Source organism: Trichomycterus rosablanca, chromosome 13 (assembly GCF_030014385.1).
Source record: "Trichomycterus rosablanca isolate fTriRos1 chromosome 13, fTriRos1.hap1, whole genome shotgun sequence".
Taxonomy (NCBI): Eukaryota; Metazoa; Chordata; class Actinopteri; order Siluriformes; family Trichomycteridae; genus Trichomycterus; species Trichomycterus rosablanca.
Genome location: NC_086000.1, coordinates 36,712,324 through 36,730,886, shown reverse-complemented (window position 1 = coordinate 36,730,886; position 18,563 = coordinate 36,712,324). Strand labels below are relative to the sequence as shown.

The window sequence follows — 18,563 nt, the reverse complement described above, 5'->3', positions numbered from 1 at the left end:
TATTCCCTAAATAAATGCAGTTATATTGTGTTTTTTACATTTACATTTTCAGCATTTAGCAGACACCTTTATCCAAAGCAACTGTGACAGTGTATTATCTGAGCAATTAGGGGTTAAGGACTTTGCTCAAGGGCCTAACAGTGGCAACCTGGCAGTGGTGGGGCATGAACCAGTGACCTTTTGATTACTAGTCCAGTATCTTAACCATTAGGCTACAACTGCTCTACAACTGTTAAGATGGTCCACTACCGCTGAGATCTGAAGATCCGAGGTCTGAATCTTAGCTGTGCTATCGACCGGTTGAGCGTCTGCATGGATATGATTGGCTTCTTTCCGGGTGGGGAAGGGAGGGCATCAGTGCGCTTTCAATGCCGGTCCCAAGCCACGATAGAAATTTAAGGGTTGTCAGGAAGGGCATCCATGGTATGTGGACCAGATCCACTGTGGCAACCCATAAATCCATAAAATCCATTAAAAATGGAATTAAACTCCATGATTTGTTCGATCATCTCAAATAGTTAAGTGAAAAAAAGGAATCGAAAAGGGGGCAAATACTTTTTCACATATCTGCAGTTAAAAACGAGAAGCAGAGTCGGTTCAGGTGTCAGTGTATCAGTCAGTGGATTATTTTCAGTACTTTACCGCCCTCTGGTGGTCACAACAATGCAGCACATTTAATACATGAGAACGTCGCGCATGTACAACTAGTGGACAAACTGACTAATATATTCCATTCTTAATCCACAGGGTTTAATATGATGTCGGCCACCCTCTGCAGCTATAACAGCTTCAACTCTTCTGGGAAGGCTTTCCACAAGGTTTAGGAGTGTGTTTATGGGAATTTTTTACCGTTCTTCCAGAAGCGCATTTGTGAGGTCAGACACTGATGTTGGACGAGAAGGCCTGGCTCACAGTCTCCACTCTAATTCATCCCAAAGGTGTTCTATCAGGTCGAGGTCAGGACTCTGTGCAGGCCAGTCAAGTTCTTCCACACCAAACTGGCTCATCCACGTCTTTATGGACCTTGTGCTTTGTGCACTGGTGCGCAGTCATGTTGGAAAAGTAAGGGCCATCCCCAAACTGTTCCCACAAAGTTGGGAGCATGAAATTGTCCAAAATCTCTTGGTGTGCTGAAGCATTAAGAGTTCCTTTCACTGGAACTAAGGGGCCGAGCCCAACTCCTGAAAAACACCCCCACACCATAATCCCCCTCCACCACACTTTACACTCGGCACAATACAGTCAGACAGGTACCGTTCTCCTGGCAACCGCCAAACCCAGACTCGTCCATCGGATCGCCAGACTGCTCTAGAGTCCAGTGACGGCGTGCGCTTTACACCACCGCATCCGACGCTGTGCATTGCGCTTGGATGCAGCTGCTCGGCCCATTCCATGAAGCTCTACACACTGTTCTTGAGCTGATCTGAAGGCCACATGAAGTTTGGAGGTCTGTAGTGATGGACTCTGCAGAAAGTTGGTGACCTCTGCGTACTATGTTCCTCAGCATCCGCTGACCAGCTCGGTCATTTTACGTGGTAACACTTGGTGGATGAGTTGCTGTCGTTCCCAATCGCTTCCACTTTGTTATAATAGCACTGACAGTCGACTGTGGAATATTTAGTAGTGAGGAAATTTCACCACTGGACTTGTTGCACAGGTGGCATCACGGTACCACGCTGGAATTCACCGAGCTCCTGAGAGCGACCCGTTCTTCCACTAATGTGTGTAGAATCAGTCTGCATGCCGAGGTGCTCGGTTTTATACACCTGTGGCCATGGAAGTGATTGGAACACCTGAATTCAATTATTTGGATGGTGAGTGAATACTTTTGGCAATATAGTGTACATACAAACAAACACAAAAAACGCATCAAAACGAAACACAAAACATACTTAATAAATAAAAATGTCTGCTCCTACTGTGGTTTAACTGTAACGTAAAGCCTCCACAAGGGGGTGTTCGTGTACAGGTTAATTCCGTGTTTATTTAATTATTACTATTCCCGTCTGGGTATTGTCTGAAGCGGGCATGGATCGGCACCCTGTTCAGGGTGTTCCTGCTTTGTGCTCTGTGTCTTTTAGGTGGACCTGGACCCGTCGCAACCCTGACCAGGTCAAAACGGTTTAAAAAATGAAATGAAGGAAACAAATACTTGGAAAACTTAGAAGCTTTTATTTGAGAGATTTATTTAATGGTACATGTACAACTGGTGGACAAAATAATGGAAACAAAAGGAATGACTGAAGACATATGGGTCACCACGATTGGATATTGTCCGAAAGGGGGATGAATCAGCGCCCTGTTCAGGGTGTTCCTGCTTGGCGTCCAGTGTTTCCCAGGTGGACCCGGACCAGTTTAGCCGAGTTTAATACATTAACTGACCAGAAAGTCAATTAAACACACCTTAAAATGTTACAATAAATACAAAGAATGGCAAACAAAAGCCGCGTTTCAAGCACTTTCATAACACCAAACCGTCCAATCAGGTGCGTTCTCATTTCTCAAATCACTACGTTTCCCAGAACCCCCCTGCTGTCAGATCATCAGGGTGTTTCTGCTTTGCACCCACTGTTTTCCAGGTGGACCCTGACCAGGTCATGAAATTAAATAATAAAATACTTAGAAAACAGAGTAACTTTAATTAGCATAAAGATTTATTTAATGTTCAGGACTGTGAAAAATAATTATTAAGCAGATCAACTGAGAAATTGTTTGTGGACAAAACTCCTCATTTTACACAAATCTGGATGAATAAAATATATAAAAATAAGTGTTTAATAAGTGTTTCCTGTTCTGAGAAAGCGACCTGATCACTCAAGCTACAGAAGTTCACACAGTTAAATTAGTGAAGCGTGAGTCTTTAGCTCAAGCGGAACTTTCACTTCTCTAAAAAAACAGAAGTAAAACAGACTGAAGGTGTGAGAAGGACATCAGTAACCGGTCTAGTCTTAAACCTCAAACAGAAAAAACAAAACCAAAACTAAAAAAACCACTTCAATTGATACTCACGGTTCTGGAATTGTATGTTCAACAAGCTCATGATCAGGTGTCCACATACTTTTGGCCATATAGTGTTTATAAGTGTGTGTGTGTGTGTATATAGATGTGTGTATTTGTGTGTGTGTATGGGTGTGTGTTTAAGTGTATGTAGGTGTGTAGGTGTGTATATAGGTGTGTGTATGGGTCTGTGTAACTGTGTGTATAGGCGGGCGTGTGTCTATAAGTGTGTGTATGTATGTGTGTATAGGTCTGTGTAACTGTGTGTATAGATGTTTGTCTATAGGTGTGTGTATGTGTGTGTGTATGTGTGTAAAGGTCTAAAAGGTCTGTATATGTGTGTATAAGTGTATGTAGGTGTGTACAAGTGTGTATAGGTCTGTATGTGTGTGTGTATGTGTGTGTGTATATCTGCGTGTATAGGTGTGTGTGTATATGTATATCTGTGTGTATACTGTAGGTGTGTGTGTGTATATCTGCGTGTATGTGTGCATGTGTGTATATCTGTGTGTATAGGTGTGTGTATAAGTATATGTATCTGTGTATAGGTCTGTATAAGTGTACAGTGCCTTGCAAAAGTATTCAGGCCCCTTGAACTTTTCAACCTTTTGCCACATTTCAGGCTTCAAACATAACGATATGAAATTGTAATTGTTTGTGAAGAATCAATAACAAGTGGGACACAATCGTGAAGTGGAACGAAATTTATTGGATATTTTAAACTTTTTTTAGAAATAAAAAACTAAAAAGTGGGGCGTGCAATATTATTCAGCCCCTTTACTTTCAGTGCAGCAAACTCACTCCAGAAGTTCAGTGAGGATCTCTGAATGATCCAATGTTGACCTAAATGACTGATGGTGATAAATAGAATCCACCTGTGTGTAATCAAGTCTCCGTATAAATGCACCTGCTCTGTGACAGTCTCAGAGTTCTGTTTAAAGCGCAGAGAGCATCATGAAGACCAAGGAACACACCAGGCAGGTCCGAGATACTGTTGTGGAGAAGTTTAAAGCCGGATTTGGATACAAAAAGATTTCCCAAGCTTTAAACATCTCAAGGAGCACTGTGCAAGCGATCATATTGAAATGGAAGGAGTATCAGACCACTGCAAATCTACCAAGACCTGGCCGTCCCTCTAAACTTTCAGCTCAAACAAGGAGAAGACTGATCAGAGATGCAGCCAAGAGGCCCATGATCACTCTGAATGAACTGCAGAGATCTACAGCTGAGGTGGGAGACTCTGTCCATAGGACAACAATCAGTCGTACACTGCACAAATCTGGCCTTTATAGAAGAGTGGCAAGAAGAAAGCCATTTCTCAAAGATATCTATAAAAAGTCACCTGGGAGACACACCAAACATGTGGAAGAAGGTGCTCTGGTCAGATGAAACCAAAATCGAACTTTTTGGCCACAATGCAAAACGTTATGTTTGGCGTAAAAGCAACACAGCTCATCACCCTGAACACACCATCCCCACTGTCAAACATGGTGGTGGCAGCATCATGGTTTGGGCCTGCTTTTCTTCAGCAGGGACAGGGAAGATGGTTAAAATTGATGGGAAGATGGATGGAGCCAAATACAGGACCATTCTGGAAGAAAACCTGTTGCAGTCTGCAAAAGACCTGAGACTGGGACGGAGATTTATCTTCCAACAAGACAATGAACCAAAACATAAAGCAAAATCTACAATGGAATGGTTCACAAATAAACGTATCCAGGTGTTAGAATGGCCAAGTCAAAGTCCAGACCTGAATCCCATCGAGAATCTGTGGAAAGAGCTGAAAACTGCTGTTCACAAACGCTCTCCATCCAACCTCACTGAGCTCGAACTGTTTTGCAAGGAAGAATGGGCAAAAATTTCTGTCTCTCGATGTGCAAAACTGATAGAGACATACCCCAAGCGACTTGCAGCTGTAATCGCAGCAAAAGGTGGCGCTACAAAGTATTAACGCAAGGGGGCTGAATAATATTGCACGCCTCACTTTTCAGTTTTTTATTTCTAAAAAAAGTTTAAAATATCCAATAAATTTCGTTCCACTTCACGATTGTGTCCCACTTGTTGTTGATTCTTCACAAAAAATTACAATTTCATATCGTTATGTTTGAAGCCTGAAATGTGGCAAAAGGTTGAAAAGTTCAAGGGGGCTGAATACTTTTGCAAGGCACTGTATGTGTATATGTATGTGTGGAAAGGTGTGTATAATTCTGTATGTATGTATGTATGTATGTGTGTGTGTATAGGTCCGTATGTGTGTAGGTGTGTGTATAAGTGTGTATGTGTGTGTATAGGTGTGTATAGACATATACAGTGTATCACAAAAGTGAGTACACCCCTCACATTTCTGCAAATATTTCATTATATCTTTTCATGGGACAACACTATAGACATGAAACTTGGATATAACTTAGAGTAGTCAGTGTACAGCTTGTATAGCAGTGTAGATTTACTGTCTTCTGAAAATAACTCAACACACAGCCATTAATGTCTAAATAGCTGGCAACATAAGTGAGTACACCCCACAGTGAACATGTCCAAATTGTGCCCAAATGTGTCGTTGTCCCTCCCTGGTGTCATGTGTCAAGGTCCCAGGTGTAAATGGGGAGCAGGGCTGTTAAATTTGGTGTTTTGGGTACAATTCTCTCATACTGGCCACTGGATATTCAACATGGCACCTCATGGCAAAGAACTCTCTGAGGATGTGAGAAATAGAATTGTTGCTCTCCACAAAGATGGCCTGGGCTATAAGAAGATTGCTAACACCCTGAAACTGAGCTACAGCATGGTGGCCAAGGTCATACAGCGGTTTTCCAGGACAGCTTCCACTCGGAACAGGCTTCGCCAGGGTCGCCCAAAGAAGTTGAGTCCACGTGTTCGGCGTCATATCCAGAGGTTGGCTTTAAAAAATAGACACATGAGTGCTGCCAGCATTGCTGCAGAGGTTGAAGACGTGGGAGGTCAGCCTGTCAGTGCTCAGACCATACGCCGCACACTGCATCAACTCGGTCTGCATGGTCGTCATCCCAGAAGGAAGCTGACGCACAAGAAAGCCAGCAAACAGTTTGCTGAAGACAAGCAGTCCAAGAACATGGATTACTGGAATGCCCTGTGGTCTGACGAGACCAAGATAAACTTGTTTGGCTCAGATGGTGTCCAGCATGTGTGGCGGCGCCCTGGTGAGAAGTACCAAGACAACTGTATCTTGCCTACAGTCAAGCATGGTGGTGGTAGCATCATGGTCTTGGGCTGAATGAGTGTTGCTGGCACTGGGGAGCTGCAGTTCATTGAGGGAAACATGAATTCCAACATGTACTGTGACATTCTGAAACAGAGCATGATCCCCTCCCTTCGAAAACTGGGCCTCATGGCAGTTTTCCAACAGGATAACGACCCCAAACACAACCTCCAAGATGACAACTGCCTTGCTGAGGAAGCTGAAGGTAAAGGTGATGGACTAAACCCAATTGAGCACCTGTGGCACATCCTCAAGTGGAAGGTGGAGGAGTTCAAGGTGTCTAACATCCACCAGCTCCGTGATGTCATCATGGAGGAGTGGAAGAGGATTCCAGTAGCAACCTGTGCAGCTCTGGTGAATTCCATGCCCAGGAGGGTTAAGGCAATGCTGGATAATAATGGTGGTCACACAAAATATTGACACTTTAGGCACAATTTGGACATGTTCACGGTGTACTCACTTATGTTGCCAGCTATTTAGACATTAATGGCTGTGTGTTGAGTTATTTTCAGAAGACAGTAAATCTACACTGCTATACAAGCTGTACACTGACTACTCTAAGTTATATCCAAGTTTCATGTCTATAGTGTTGTCCCATGAAAAGATATAATGAAATATTTGCAGAAATGTGAGGGGTGTACTCACTTTTGTGATACACTGTATATGTGTGTATGGGCATGTATGTGAGTGTATAGGTGTGTGTATAAGTGTGTATGTGTTTGTGTATATATGTGTGTCGGCAGTGTAGCCTAGTGGTTAAGGTACTGGTCCAGTATTCAGAAGGTTGCCGGTTCAAGCCTCACCACTACCAGGTTGCCACTGTTGGGCCCTTGAGCAAGGCCCTTAACCCTCAATTGCTTAGACTGTATACTGTCACAACTGTAAGTCGCTTTGGATAAAAGCGTCTGCTAAATGCCGAAAATGTAAATGTAAATGTGTGTATAGGTCTGTATAGGTATGTGTGTACAAGTGTGTATGTGTGTATAGGTGTGTGTATAGGTCTGTGTGTATATTTGCGTGTATGTGTGTATAGGTGTGTGTATTTGTGTGTGTATAGGTCTGTGTGTATATTTGCGTGTATGTGTGTATAGGTCTGTATATGTGTGTGTGTGTATAAGTGTGTATATACAGTAGGTCTGTATACGTGTGTATTTGCCCAGCTACCATCTCAAGCTCTCAAGTTCCAATCTCAGCAGTGCTATCGACCAGCCGGGCGCCTGCAGGCGAGTTGGAGTCAGCAGTCGGCGGAGTCGCGTTATTAATCTGCGGCACTGATGGTAGAGAAACCATTAGCACATTTAACGGACGCTTTCATCCAAAACGACCTACACTAATGACTGAACACAATTAAGGGTTAAGGGCCTTGCTCAGGGGCCCAAGATGAGGATATCTTAAAGCAGCCATGATACTGTGGTACTCCAACTCGTACGTTACAACTTGTACAGCAGGATAACGTAGCGGTAGCATACGTACGTTTAGCTACGTTTAATACATCAACTGACCAAAGAAGTCAATTAAACCACCATAAAAATGTCACAATAAATAAAAATAAACAACAATAGCCTCGTTTCAAGCGCTTTCATAACCAAAGCACATTCTCAGTCTCTATCAGATGACTACATTTCCCAGAAGCCCCTGCTGCGAGCTCAGCCGGCGTGCTCCTTCCCCCCGCGCGGGCCGTTCTGCGGCGCCGGTTTGCTGAAGTTCCAGTCGACGGGGTTGAGGAGCTGCATGGTCTTCTTGTGGGTCCAGACGGGGTTGAGGACGAGCGTGAGCAGCGCCAGGCCGGTGAAGAAGATGAGCAGCTGCGGCAGCGCCACGTGGGTACACAGCCCCTCCCAGTGGCACCAGCTCACCCACCACATGTAGTAGGTGAGCACCATGCGGCAGTGGAACATGTGGATCATCATCCACTGGTTCATCCTCCAGAAGAGCGTGTGGGACCAGCCGGCCTGAGGGGCAGAGGGATTTATATATATTAAAAATATAATTCTATTAATTATTTATATATTACATATGTTCTATGTGATGGAGTACTAGTGTTAATGGTATTTATTATAATTTATTACAATATATGGATAAGAAGAAGATATAGAAGATATACTTTATTTGTCATATATACATATACAGATGTACAGTACAATTAAATTCTTTCTTCGCATATCCCAGCTTGTTTGGAAGTTGGGGTCAGAGCACAGGGTCAGCCATTGTACGGCGCCCCTGGAGCAGACAGGGTTAAGGGTCTTTCTCAAGGGTCCAACAGTGGCTGCATAGCAGAGGCTGGATTCTGGATATAATTAGAATTTATTTTAAAGTTTTGGTTTATGTGAAATTAATTTTTAGCTTTGAATTATTGTATATATATATATATATATATTTTAAATAGGAACAAATAATAAAAACATCATTTATATATTTAAACATCAATTAAAAACATAAAAGCAGTAAATGAAGCTAAAATCATGTTAAATCTCTTTTCACTGTTGAGTTTGTTTATTTCTACTTTTATATAAAACATCTCATGAATAAAGTAAAAAAAGAAAGATAAGAAAAAAGAAAGAGAATTAAGAAAAAAAAGAAAAAATAAATTAAGAAAAAAGAAAGAAAAATAAGAAAAAAGAAAGAAAATTAGAAAAAAAATAAAAAACTAAGAAAGACAAACAAAAGAAAGAAAAATAAGAGAAAAACAAAAAAAAATAAAAAAGAAAGAAAATAAGAAAAGAATGAAAAAATACAAAAGAAAGAAATAAAAAAGAAAGAAGAAACGAGAGAGAGAGAAAAAAGAAAGAATAAATAAAAGAAAGACAGAAAGAAGAAAAAAAGAAAAAAGAAAAGAACAAAAAAGTAAAGAAAAAAGAGACAGAAGACAGACAAAAAAAAGAAAAAAGAAGAAAAGAAAAAAATTAAGAAAAAAGAAAGACAAAAAAAGAGAAAGAAAGAAGACAGACAGAAAAGAAAGACAAAAAGACAAAAGAAAAAAAAGAAAGAAATACAGAAAAGTACTGAAAAAGACAGAAAGAAAGATAGAAAGATAAAAGAAAGATTAAAAAAAGCGAAAAATTAAGAAAGAAAAAAAGAATAAAAGAAAGACAGAAAAGAACTAAAGAAATGAAAAAGAAATACAGAAAGAACACAGACAGACATAAAGAAAGAAAAAAAAAAAGATAAAACCAGGCTGAGTGTGTAGGCTCAGGACCCAGCACGACCCTGATCAGGATGAAGTGGTTACTGAACATAAATGTTTCTCCCACCTTGAGGAGCATCCAGGAGACGCAGGTGAAGGGCGTGCTCATCTCCAGCAGCAGGGTGACCATGGGCAGGAAGTGACCCATCTCCTCCCACACCACGGTGCCGGCGTATCCTGCCAGGGCGAAGGCGTGGTGAACGGCGAGGGCCGGATCGAAGGTCCTGAACACGGCGTTGGAGCCGTGCAGCGCCAGGTTCTCGAACACGAAGAACCCGCAGGACGTCAGGACGTTAAACCACGACCAGCCCGCCTGTCCCAGGACCTTATCGGCAAACAGGGGGCCATCCTCCATCAGCGCCCGCAGGCCGGCGGCCGCGCCCTGCACGCCGAAGACCGCCCGCGCCGCGGCCAGTGCCCAGAACACCTACAGAGAGGAAAATATCAGGATTATATTAACAACCGGGTAAACACACCCAGTAAAGCAGGAGGATAAAACTCACGCACCTTCTCCCGGGCAGACAGATCTCGGTACGTTCTGGAGAGCAGGACAGACAGGAAGTGAGACAGGAGGAAGACGACGCTGTAGAAGACGAAGCCCAGGCAGGTGAGCTGCACACGCAGAGTCCATGACGAGTAGTCCAGATCAAACACGCTGCTGTCCACCATCGTTCCTTCCTCACTAACTTCCTCCGTTACGTCCAAAAACGTTCATGAAGCTCAATCACAGACTTCAAATCAAGCACCTGATGTAGAAAAATAAACCTAAATCACGAGTCTTTAGGCTGGAGTCCGAGTCAAGTCACGAGACTTTAGGCTAGAGTCAGTCAAGTCACAAGTCTTTAGGCTAGAGACAGTCAAGTCACGAGTCTTTAGGCTAGAGACAGTCAAGTCACGAGTCTTTAGGCTAGAGTCCGAGTCAAGTCACGAGTCTTTAGGCTAGAGTCCAAGTCAAGTCATGAGTCTTTAGGCTAGAATCCGAGTCAAGTCACGAGTCTTTAGGCTAGAGTCCGAGTCAAGTCACGAATCTGAGTCAAGTCACGAGTCTTTAGGCTAAAGTCCGAGTCAAGTCACGAGTCTTTAGGCTAGAGTCCGAGTCAAGTCACGAGTCTTTAGGCTAGAGTCCGAGTCAAGTCACGAGTCTTTATGCTAGAGACAGTCAAGTCACAAGTCTTTAGACTAAAGTCCAAGTCAAGTCACGAGTCTTTAGGCTAGAGTCCGAGTCAAGTCACGAGTCTTTAGGCTAGAATCCGAGTCAAGTCACGAGTCTTTAGGCTAGAGTCCGAGTCAAGTCACGAATCTGAGTCAAGTCACGAGTCTTTAGGCTAAAGTCCGAGTCGAGTCACGAGTCTTTAGGCTAGAGTCCAAGTCTTTAGGCTAGAGTCTGAGACAAGTCACGAGTCTTTAGGCTAAAGTCAGAGTCAAGTCATGAGTCTTTAGGCTAGAGTCCGAGTCTTTAGGCTAGAGTCCGAGTAGTCACGAGTCTTTAGGCTAGAGTCCGAGTCAAGTCACAAGTCTTTAGGCTAGAGTCCGAGTCAAGTCACGAGTCTTTAGGCTAGAATCTGAGTCAAGTCACGAGTCTTTAGGCTAGAGTCCGAGTCTTTAGGCTAGAGTCAGTCAAGTCACGAGTCTTTAGGCTAGAGTCTGAGTCAAGTCACAAGTCTTTAGGCTAGAGTCAGTCAAGTCACGAGTCTTTGGGCTAGAGTCCGAGTCAAGTCACGAGTCTTTAGGCTAAAGTCTGAGTCAAGTCACGAGTCTTAAGGCTAGAGTCTGAGTCAAGTCACGAGTCTTTAGGCTAGAGTCCAAGTCAAGTCATGAGTCTTTAGGCTAGAATCCGAGTCAAGTCACGAGTCTTTAGGCTAAAGTCTGAGTCAAGTCACGACTCTTTAGACTAAAGTCCGAGTCAAGTCATGAGTCTTTAGGCTAGAATTCGAGTCAAGTCACGAATCTGAGTCAAGTCACGAGTCTTTAGGCTAGAATCTGAGTCAAATCACAAGTCAGTATAATCTACACAAAACATATATTATAAATGTAGAGTACAAATAAAGAAATAATCTGTACGTTCGGATAAAAACAACAACAGATTAGCGAGTGTATTTAGCCGTTTTACTTCGTGTCTTTACTTTCCTCCTCATCGTGTAAATGAATGTAATTTCTGTAACAAGAAGGTTCCAGTTAAAAGCTTCAACTGATACGTTTTGTTTTCATTACAGAACAAAAGCGCTCGATAAATCACGGCACAGCGGCCAAAATCCCAAACACGGCAAAAACAATCATAACCGCTGCTTACCTTAGCTTCTGTTCTTCCAGATGCTATTACATTTATAAGCGCGCGTCCCATTAGGAATAGAATCCGTTATTTTGTAAATGTGCTTATAATTAAAAACCTCCAAACTTTTCCCGGTGGTGAAGTAAAACAGGAAGTCGTTAGAAAGCCGATCGAGCGTTTCATTACCACGTCATCTGTGTGACGCAAACTGAATAAATGCAAATAACAGCATTTCTTACTAACAATTACAATCAGAAGCTCTGATTGGTTCAGAAAGCGTCTTTCAACCATCAGCGCCGATTCTGTAGGAGCGTTCCATTCACCCCGGCTGTTCCTGTGAAGTGCACTACGTAGGGTATTCCACCATTTTAAGTGAGATTCCAATCCAAAGGTAACCAAATGAAGTGAACTTCAGACTGTGTAGGGAGTAGGGAGCGACGCTTCATCACTACGCCAGAAGCTGGCTGGAACATTTACACATTGCGTGCGTTGTTGGTTAAGACATGGGTGGGTTATATAATTGTCACATGTAACTAATGTCAACACATGCTGACACTAGGGACTCTTGTTGTTTACGAGTCATTTTTTAGCGAGTCATGAGTCGAGTCCGAGGTCGGTGCGTGTCCCCATCTCTGCTACTAACCAGGGTCCTTACACAGCCTCGAAAACCCCGCCCCCTTTTTAGTCCCGTCTGCTGCAGGCACTGCTGATCGTGCCTGTATCGCATTTTTTAACACAGTCTTTAGGCTTGTTCGACTTAACCCGGCGCTGCGCAGACCGATCGCCGCCTGGCTCGGTACGGTGCATGCCGGTTAGTTTTTTTTGTCCGACTTGCGTCGGCGCCACCTGCGCGTCACGATGACAGACTGGTTATAATCTCGCGAGAGCGCGGCGGCTGCAGGCGGCGGAACCGGTCGCTGCAGTTGCTCTCCACGGGCTGCGCTGCCTGAGAGACGGCTTGATGACGACAGAGCTTAATCCTCATTGGCTAGAAGCTCCGCTGAATCCTCTGGCGGTTGTTTCGTTTCATTCTAAAATGTGAATCTCAGTTTATTTGTCTTAAAGACCCGATATGTGCGAAATACTATCATGCTTTCTAGTAGCATGACCGTTTATTTTCGTACAAATTGCAACATATGTCATAATTATCATTCCATATCATGAAAAGACTCAAGTAGGCTACCTGATATTTCTTTAATGTAACAGATCTTTTTATCTTGATGTTTTTCTAGAACTTCTGATGGTTCTTGTCTTCTAATTTTATTAATATAAAGCAATCTGAATTGCTGTAATATTTTATATCTTAACTGTTTTATTACCACTATTACTATTACACTTTGATTTATTTTTCATTCTTCTCTGTAAACTTTGTAAACATTTTAAAAATGCTACATGAATAAAAATGTGTGGATGAGCATGGTGTCATGTTTCTTTACAAGAACCAAGGTCAGAAGGTAAGCTGTTCTGGAAGAACAAAACAATCTTGTTCAGATGATGATTGTGTTAAGAGATTCATCTTCAATAAACCACAGCCACTATTCATCATCAATGCCTAAATAACTGATGTGTCCATGCTCGAAGAAGCACAAACTTCTACACAATTGTACAATGTACTTATTAACCACATTATTCATTAGTGACTCATACTGGGCACATCGGTGAGCATACTGAAGTATACTGTTTAACAATGCATCTATAAAATACAGTGGTGTGCGAACATTTGGGCACCCCGGTCACAATTACTGTTACTGTGAACAGTTAAGCAAGTTGAACATAAAATGATCTCCAACAGGCATAAAGTTAAAGATGACACAAAACATTTTTTTTATTATGTCTCTATAATAAACTGCATCTTGGTTGTGAGGTTGTAGTGAATGCTGTTCATCATTCTCTTCATCCTGCACATAATCACCTTGGTCTCCTGGCTCCAAGCAAACATTGTGTAGAATGCAACAAGCTGACACTGCTGAGCTGATGGACTGGACATTCCTCATGTGCAGGCATCAGAGTCTCCTAAACTTTGCTTTCAGAAATCCAGTGAGAATGATAAAATAGAACTGTTTCCTCTTAAAATATGCCAAGGGGTTGTCACAGTGTGGCTTCTGAATATGAATGTGGCATCCATCTACTGCACAGATAGTGTTTGGAAATCCAGCTGCTTGAAAGCCTAACAAAGAATTGTGCAGGGTTTGTCCTAAAGGACAGGAAATGTGGTGTGCCATGTGTGTATTTACCAGAGTACAAAACTCATGGAGATGTTTGGCAAGAGTGGATTTTGTGATACTGAATCGGTCTGAAATACCCCTATATGACTCCTGGTTCGACAGTGTCCATAGACAGGCTAGGACACTCTTTGTCAGTGGCAATTTTGTTTGCTGTGGATTCATATAGACAGGGCCAAACGTGTTTATAAGATCCTAAATAGTAAGTGAGAGAAAAGACGGTTATCATGATAACATTGAAACCATCTGGATGATTATGTGGCTTCCACATACTCTACGTACCTCCACTTGTCCTTTGGTGAGTCTGAAATGACCTCTAAATTCTGAGAATTTAGATGTTGTCCCCCTATAGAGGGGGACAACATCCTCTACAAAATGTTGTGTTTTTGGAACAAGCCTAAAGAATGGTAAATGTGATTAAGTCCTTACGTAGACAAAATAATTATGTAGACCAGGGGTCCTCAAACTTTTTAACCAAAGGGCCAGATTACTGCTCTTCAGTGTTTCGGGGGGCCGGACCGCAGGTGAAATAGTAAACACACCCAAAAAAGCTATTTACTATGTATACTGGATGTATTGTCTGGGCTTTGTATAATTGTAGTTCATAATGATAATGCAGAAATTTTATTTATTTCAATAATTTCCATTATCCTACCTCATACAGTGTTTCCTTAAAAAATCAGTGTGAACTGTGAGCCTACTTTTGCCTGACGAGAGTAAGCGTCGGGTTCCATATTTGTTACTGCCAGTCATAATAGCTAATAAATGTTGATCAGTGAGTCTGGATCTGGTTGGAGATTTAAGGTGTTTCAACTTCGAAAAAGTCTGCTCACAGAAGTAGATGCTGTCGAAAACGGTAGTTACTTTGAGTGCATGTTTTATTGAGATCGGGGAGCAATGGAAAGAGAAGCATAAAAATTAAACAATGTGTTTGAGTTTTGATTTTGGATGCATAAATGCATCGATCTCCGGGAGCAGGTCGTTAAAACATTTCAAAACTCGCCCCGACTCAGCCAGCGGATCTCAGTAAAGCACATCTTCAGCTCAGACAAGAATTCCTTGCTGCCTGTAGTTAAGAGCATTAGCTTTAATGAAATTAACACAGGACACAAGGATTTTCATAACAAAATCCCACTTTGCAACACAGTTCAGTGGCTGCGGTCACTCATCTCTCTATTGATGCGCCAATCACTCCCCTCATGCCAATTTTCCTCTGTTATTTCCCCCCCCGCTATAATACTGTGAGTTCGAAGATGAACAGGGGCCAGACAACATGTATTGCTGCAGTGGTTAAAGGGGCCGGTCAAATTAAAGCATCGGGCCGTAGTTTGATGACCCCTGATATAGACAGTTTGGACTTTAAGCCACTTTGACACAATATAATTGCAGTCTATTTACCATATACACAACCATAATGATTAAGGTTTGATTGAGTGCACTTTATAATTTCCATCTAATTATTTTTGGAACACTTTTACATTGTTTATCACATTCACAGATTCTACCTTGAACAAACCATATATTTGGAATTATGTATTCTTACGTTTTCATGTGAAATGTTTCAATAGTCTTGAAAAATAGGCTACTTAGTTTAGGTCTATTTATTTAAATTGTTGTGGACAGATATTTAAATCTATTCATTAACATAAATATATGTTTGATAACATGTTTGTTAGAACTTTTCTTTCTTTTTTTTCAATCTACAATCTACAAGATAAATGAATGATGAGTAAAACTATATTTATTTACAGAAACTTAATTTGACACTTTATGGTCATCTTTAATTCACCACTATGGATTTGGAAAACAAACGCTGGGCTTAACCTGCTCAATGATCAAGAATGTTTAGTTCGATTTCACGCAAAAGCAGATCGATTTCTACTGCATTCACTTCATCAGCCACGCAGAACGCAAACGCCGCGAGATCCGCTGTAGCTCACGTGGGTTGCAGGTGGCGACTGTCCGACTTGACGGCTTTCTTTTAACCTCCTCCCCCAACTGCAACCGGCAGCTCTCGCTGACCACCAAGGCGAGGCGCAGTTCATCTCGAACAAGCCTTTTCTTTCGTTTCAAACCAGACAGAACTGCAACTCACTGGATGTTTTTTCCTGTCTTTGTATTTGGTGTAAAATAGTTGGGACAGGATGGAACATGCGAATAAAATAAAAACACAGAGTTTCTTACATTGACTTTGACTTTTATTTGATGTCAGACAGGATGAACCTGAGATATTTCATCTTTTATCTGCTCAACTTCATTTCATTTATTAATAAACATCCATTCCTGCATTTCAGGTCTGCAACACGTTCCAAACAAAGTTGGGACAGTAAAGCATTTACCACTTTGTAATGTTGCTGTTCCTTTTCACCACTTAAAAGAGGTTTTGGCACCGAGGAGACCAAGTGATTTAGTGTTTCAGCTTTTATTTTGTCTCGTTCTTCCTGCAAACACGTCTTAAGATGTGCAACAGTACGGGGGCTCATCGTCGTCGCATAAGCTTGCGCCCTTGGCCCTTACGCACTGAAATTCCTCCCGATTCCTTAAATGGTTTAATGATATTCTGCACTGTAGAGGGAGAACATGCAAATCCCTTCCAATCTTTCTTTGAGGTTCATTGTTTTTAAACGTTTCAATCATTTTCTCACACATTTGTGGACAAACTGGATCCTCTGATCATCTTTACTCATCAGAGACTCTCAGCCTTTCCTGGATGCTGCTTTTGTACCAAACCATGATCACAATCACCTAAATTAGCCCTAAACTGCCCTCGTCCCAACTTTGTTTGGAATGTGTTGCAGGCCTGAAATGCAGGAATGGATGTTTATTAATAAATGAAATGAAGTTGAGCAGATAAAAGATGAAATATCTCAGGTTCATCCTGTCTGACATGAAATAAAAGTCAAAGTAAATGTAAGAAACTCTGTGTTTTATTTTATTGCATATATAGTAGTGCATAATCAAACAATCTGTCTAATGATATCGATCTATATTATGGTATGAGCTATCGGCTGGAATCAGGCTGATTAAACAATACTAGGAGGAAATACAGACGCTCATCGTGCTCCTCGTGTAGATTTGAAGCAGATGTTTGGTTTTCAGTTCCTGATGCCTGTACGGTTACAGTGTGAGCTGGTGTGGGTTCGTATCCCTGGCTGGGCTCACAAATACAGAAAGGTTCACAGCATTTTGTGACCTTAACTATTAGGCATTGTGGGGAGATTGTCGGTTCCCCCTGAATGCAGGTCCCAAGCCCGGTAAAATAAGAGGGCTAACGTTTCTGAATCTTTATCGATAGCTGATGACAGGACTATAAACCAGGTCTGTCCTAAACTCTTTATTTAACGGTTAAAAGTGCAACTTTAGTCCCCAAATATCCACTGATGGATGGGACACCAATCCTTGAATCCTGAGCCATGATGCCCTGGTCATAGGTAGTGCCAGTGTCATCGTGAAAGAGACCACTCCAATCAGGAGAGAAATAATCCATGATAATGGTCGGTCCAGGCACCCGTAGTGAGTTTGACTGTGGGTTACATAAGGGTTTGATCCAACTGTTTGGGTGCTTTGTCCTACCTTGGCACAGAGACTACTGTTCCATGATCTGCTTTGAGATCTGTACAGAGCTCTTATAGCTTAAGAATAATAGCTTTATTTACTCAAATACAGTTAATACACAGTGTGTACAATTTGTTGTATTATTCCCTATATAGTGCACTAATAAAAGGACTAACGAGCAATTTGAGACACAGCCCGTTCCTCCTAGTGCTACTGGACACCAGGTTAGCCGGGCTAACTTGTCCTAAACCACTAAAATTCCTCAACAAAGGTTTATACAAGCCGCCAAATTAGATTATTCTCCTTATGTACATGCTATACTAGAAATAAAAGTTAGAATATAAGGCTCACCTGATTTAAACAGCGTTATTAAATACATTCGGACTCCTGCTTACTCTGCAGCAGACACAGCTTCTCCTCATATGACACGGTTTTCAAATCACGTGATATGACTGTATATGACTATAGTCCCGCCCTTATGCGGTTCTCAACCTTGATTGGTCCTTTGGATGTCGGTTAACTACAATCAGCCAATCAAATGTACAACAGGATAAGTTGGGCAACATTTCAAATCACACCTTAAGCACTACATAGTAAGGAAAAAAAGACCTGCGATGCCTTTTCTAGTGCAGTCGTTTGCCGTACTATAAAGTACTTTAGCACGCGGTTTGAGACGAAGCCCATCAACAATACAAACCGTGTTTTGTGACTGCTAATACTTAAAGCGTTAAACTTTAATATAAAGTAATTCATTTGTTCTTTTACTAAGCGCTTAAACCTGGTCAGGGTCGCAGTAGACCCGGCCAGAGATGCCAACTATTGGGCACAAGTCATAATTACATGCTACATTCATCGAGTACACCTCAATTTAAAGCACTCAGTTCACCTTAGGCATCTTTTGAACTGTGCACGAATACATAAAAACTACTCAAGAACTGGGAGAACATACCAAATTCAACAGGTCCATTGTCCCAATCTGGGTATAAAACAATTCACAAAAGCAGCCCATGCTCGGAAAGAACATACAAAACTCAACACACATAGTAACCAGTGAGAACTGAACCTGAATTACTGGAGCAGTGTGGCACCTACACTGAATGC

General features: G+C 41.9%; 1 protein-coding gene across 1 annotated transcript; it reads right to left on the bottom strand.

Moving 5' to 3' along the window:
- Nucleotides 1–7,721: 7,721 nt before the first annotated feature.
- Nucleotides 7,722–17,879, bottom strand: cln8 (CLN8 transmembrane ER and ERGIC protein). Its single transcript, XM_063007683.1, has 4 exons — nt 17,814–17,879; nt 9,924–10,162; nt 9,484–9,843; nt 7,722–8,184 (listed from the first exon to the last, which is right to left on the bottom strand). Exons 2-4 carry the CDS (start codon nt 10,083–10,085, stop codon nt 7,879–7,881), a joined length of 828 nt encoding a protein of 275 aa, XP_062863753.1. The 5' UTR covers nt 10,086–10,162; nt 17,814–17,879; the 3' UTR covers nt 7,722–7,878.
- Between the last annotated feature and the right edge of the window lie 684 nt (nt 17,880–18,563).

Coding starts and splice junctions, on each gene's coding strand:
- cln8 (XM_063007683.1), bottom strand. CDS start 10,085: ATGGTGGACAGCAGCGTGTTTGATCTGGACTACTCGTCATGGACTCTG. Junction 9,844..9,923: donor ATCTGTCTGCCCGGGAGAAG/GTGCGTGAGTTT, acceptor TCCTCTCTGTAG/GTGTTCTGGGCACTGGCCGC. Junction 8,185..9,483: donor TCTCCTGGATGCTCCTCAAG/GTGGGAGAAACA, acceptor TCTGCCCCTCAG/GCCGGCTGGTCCCACACGCT.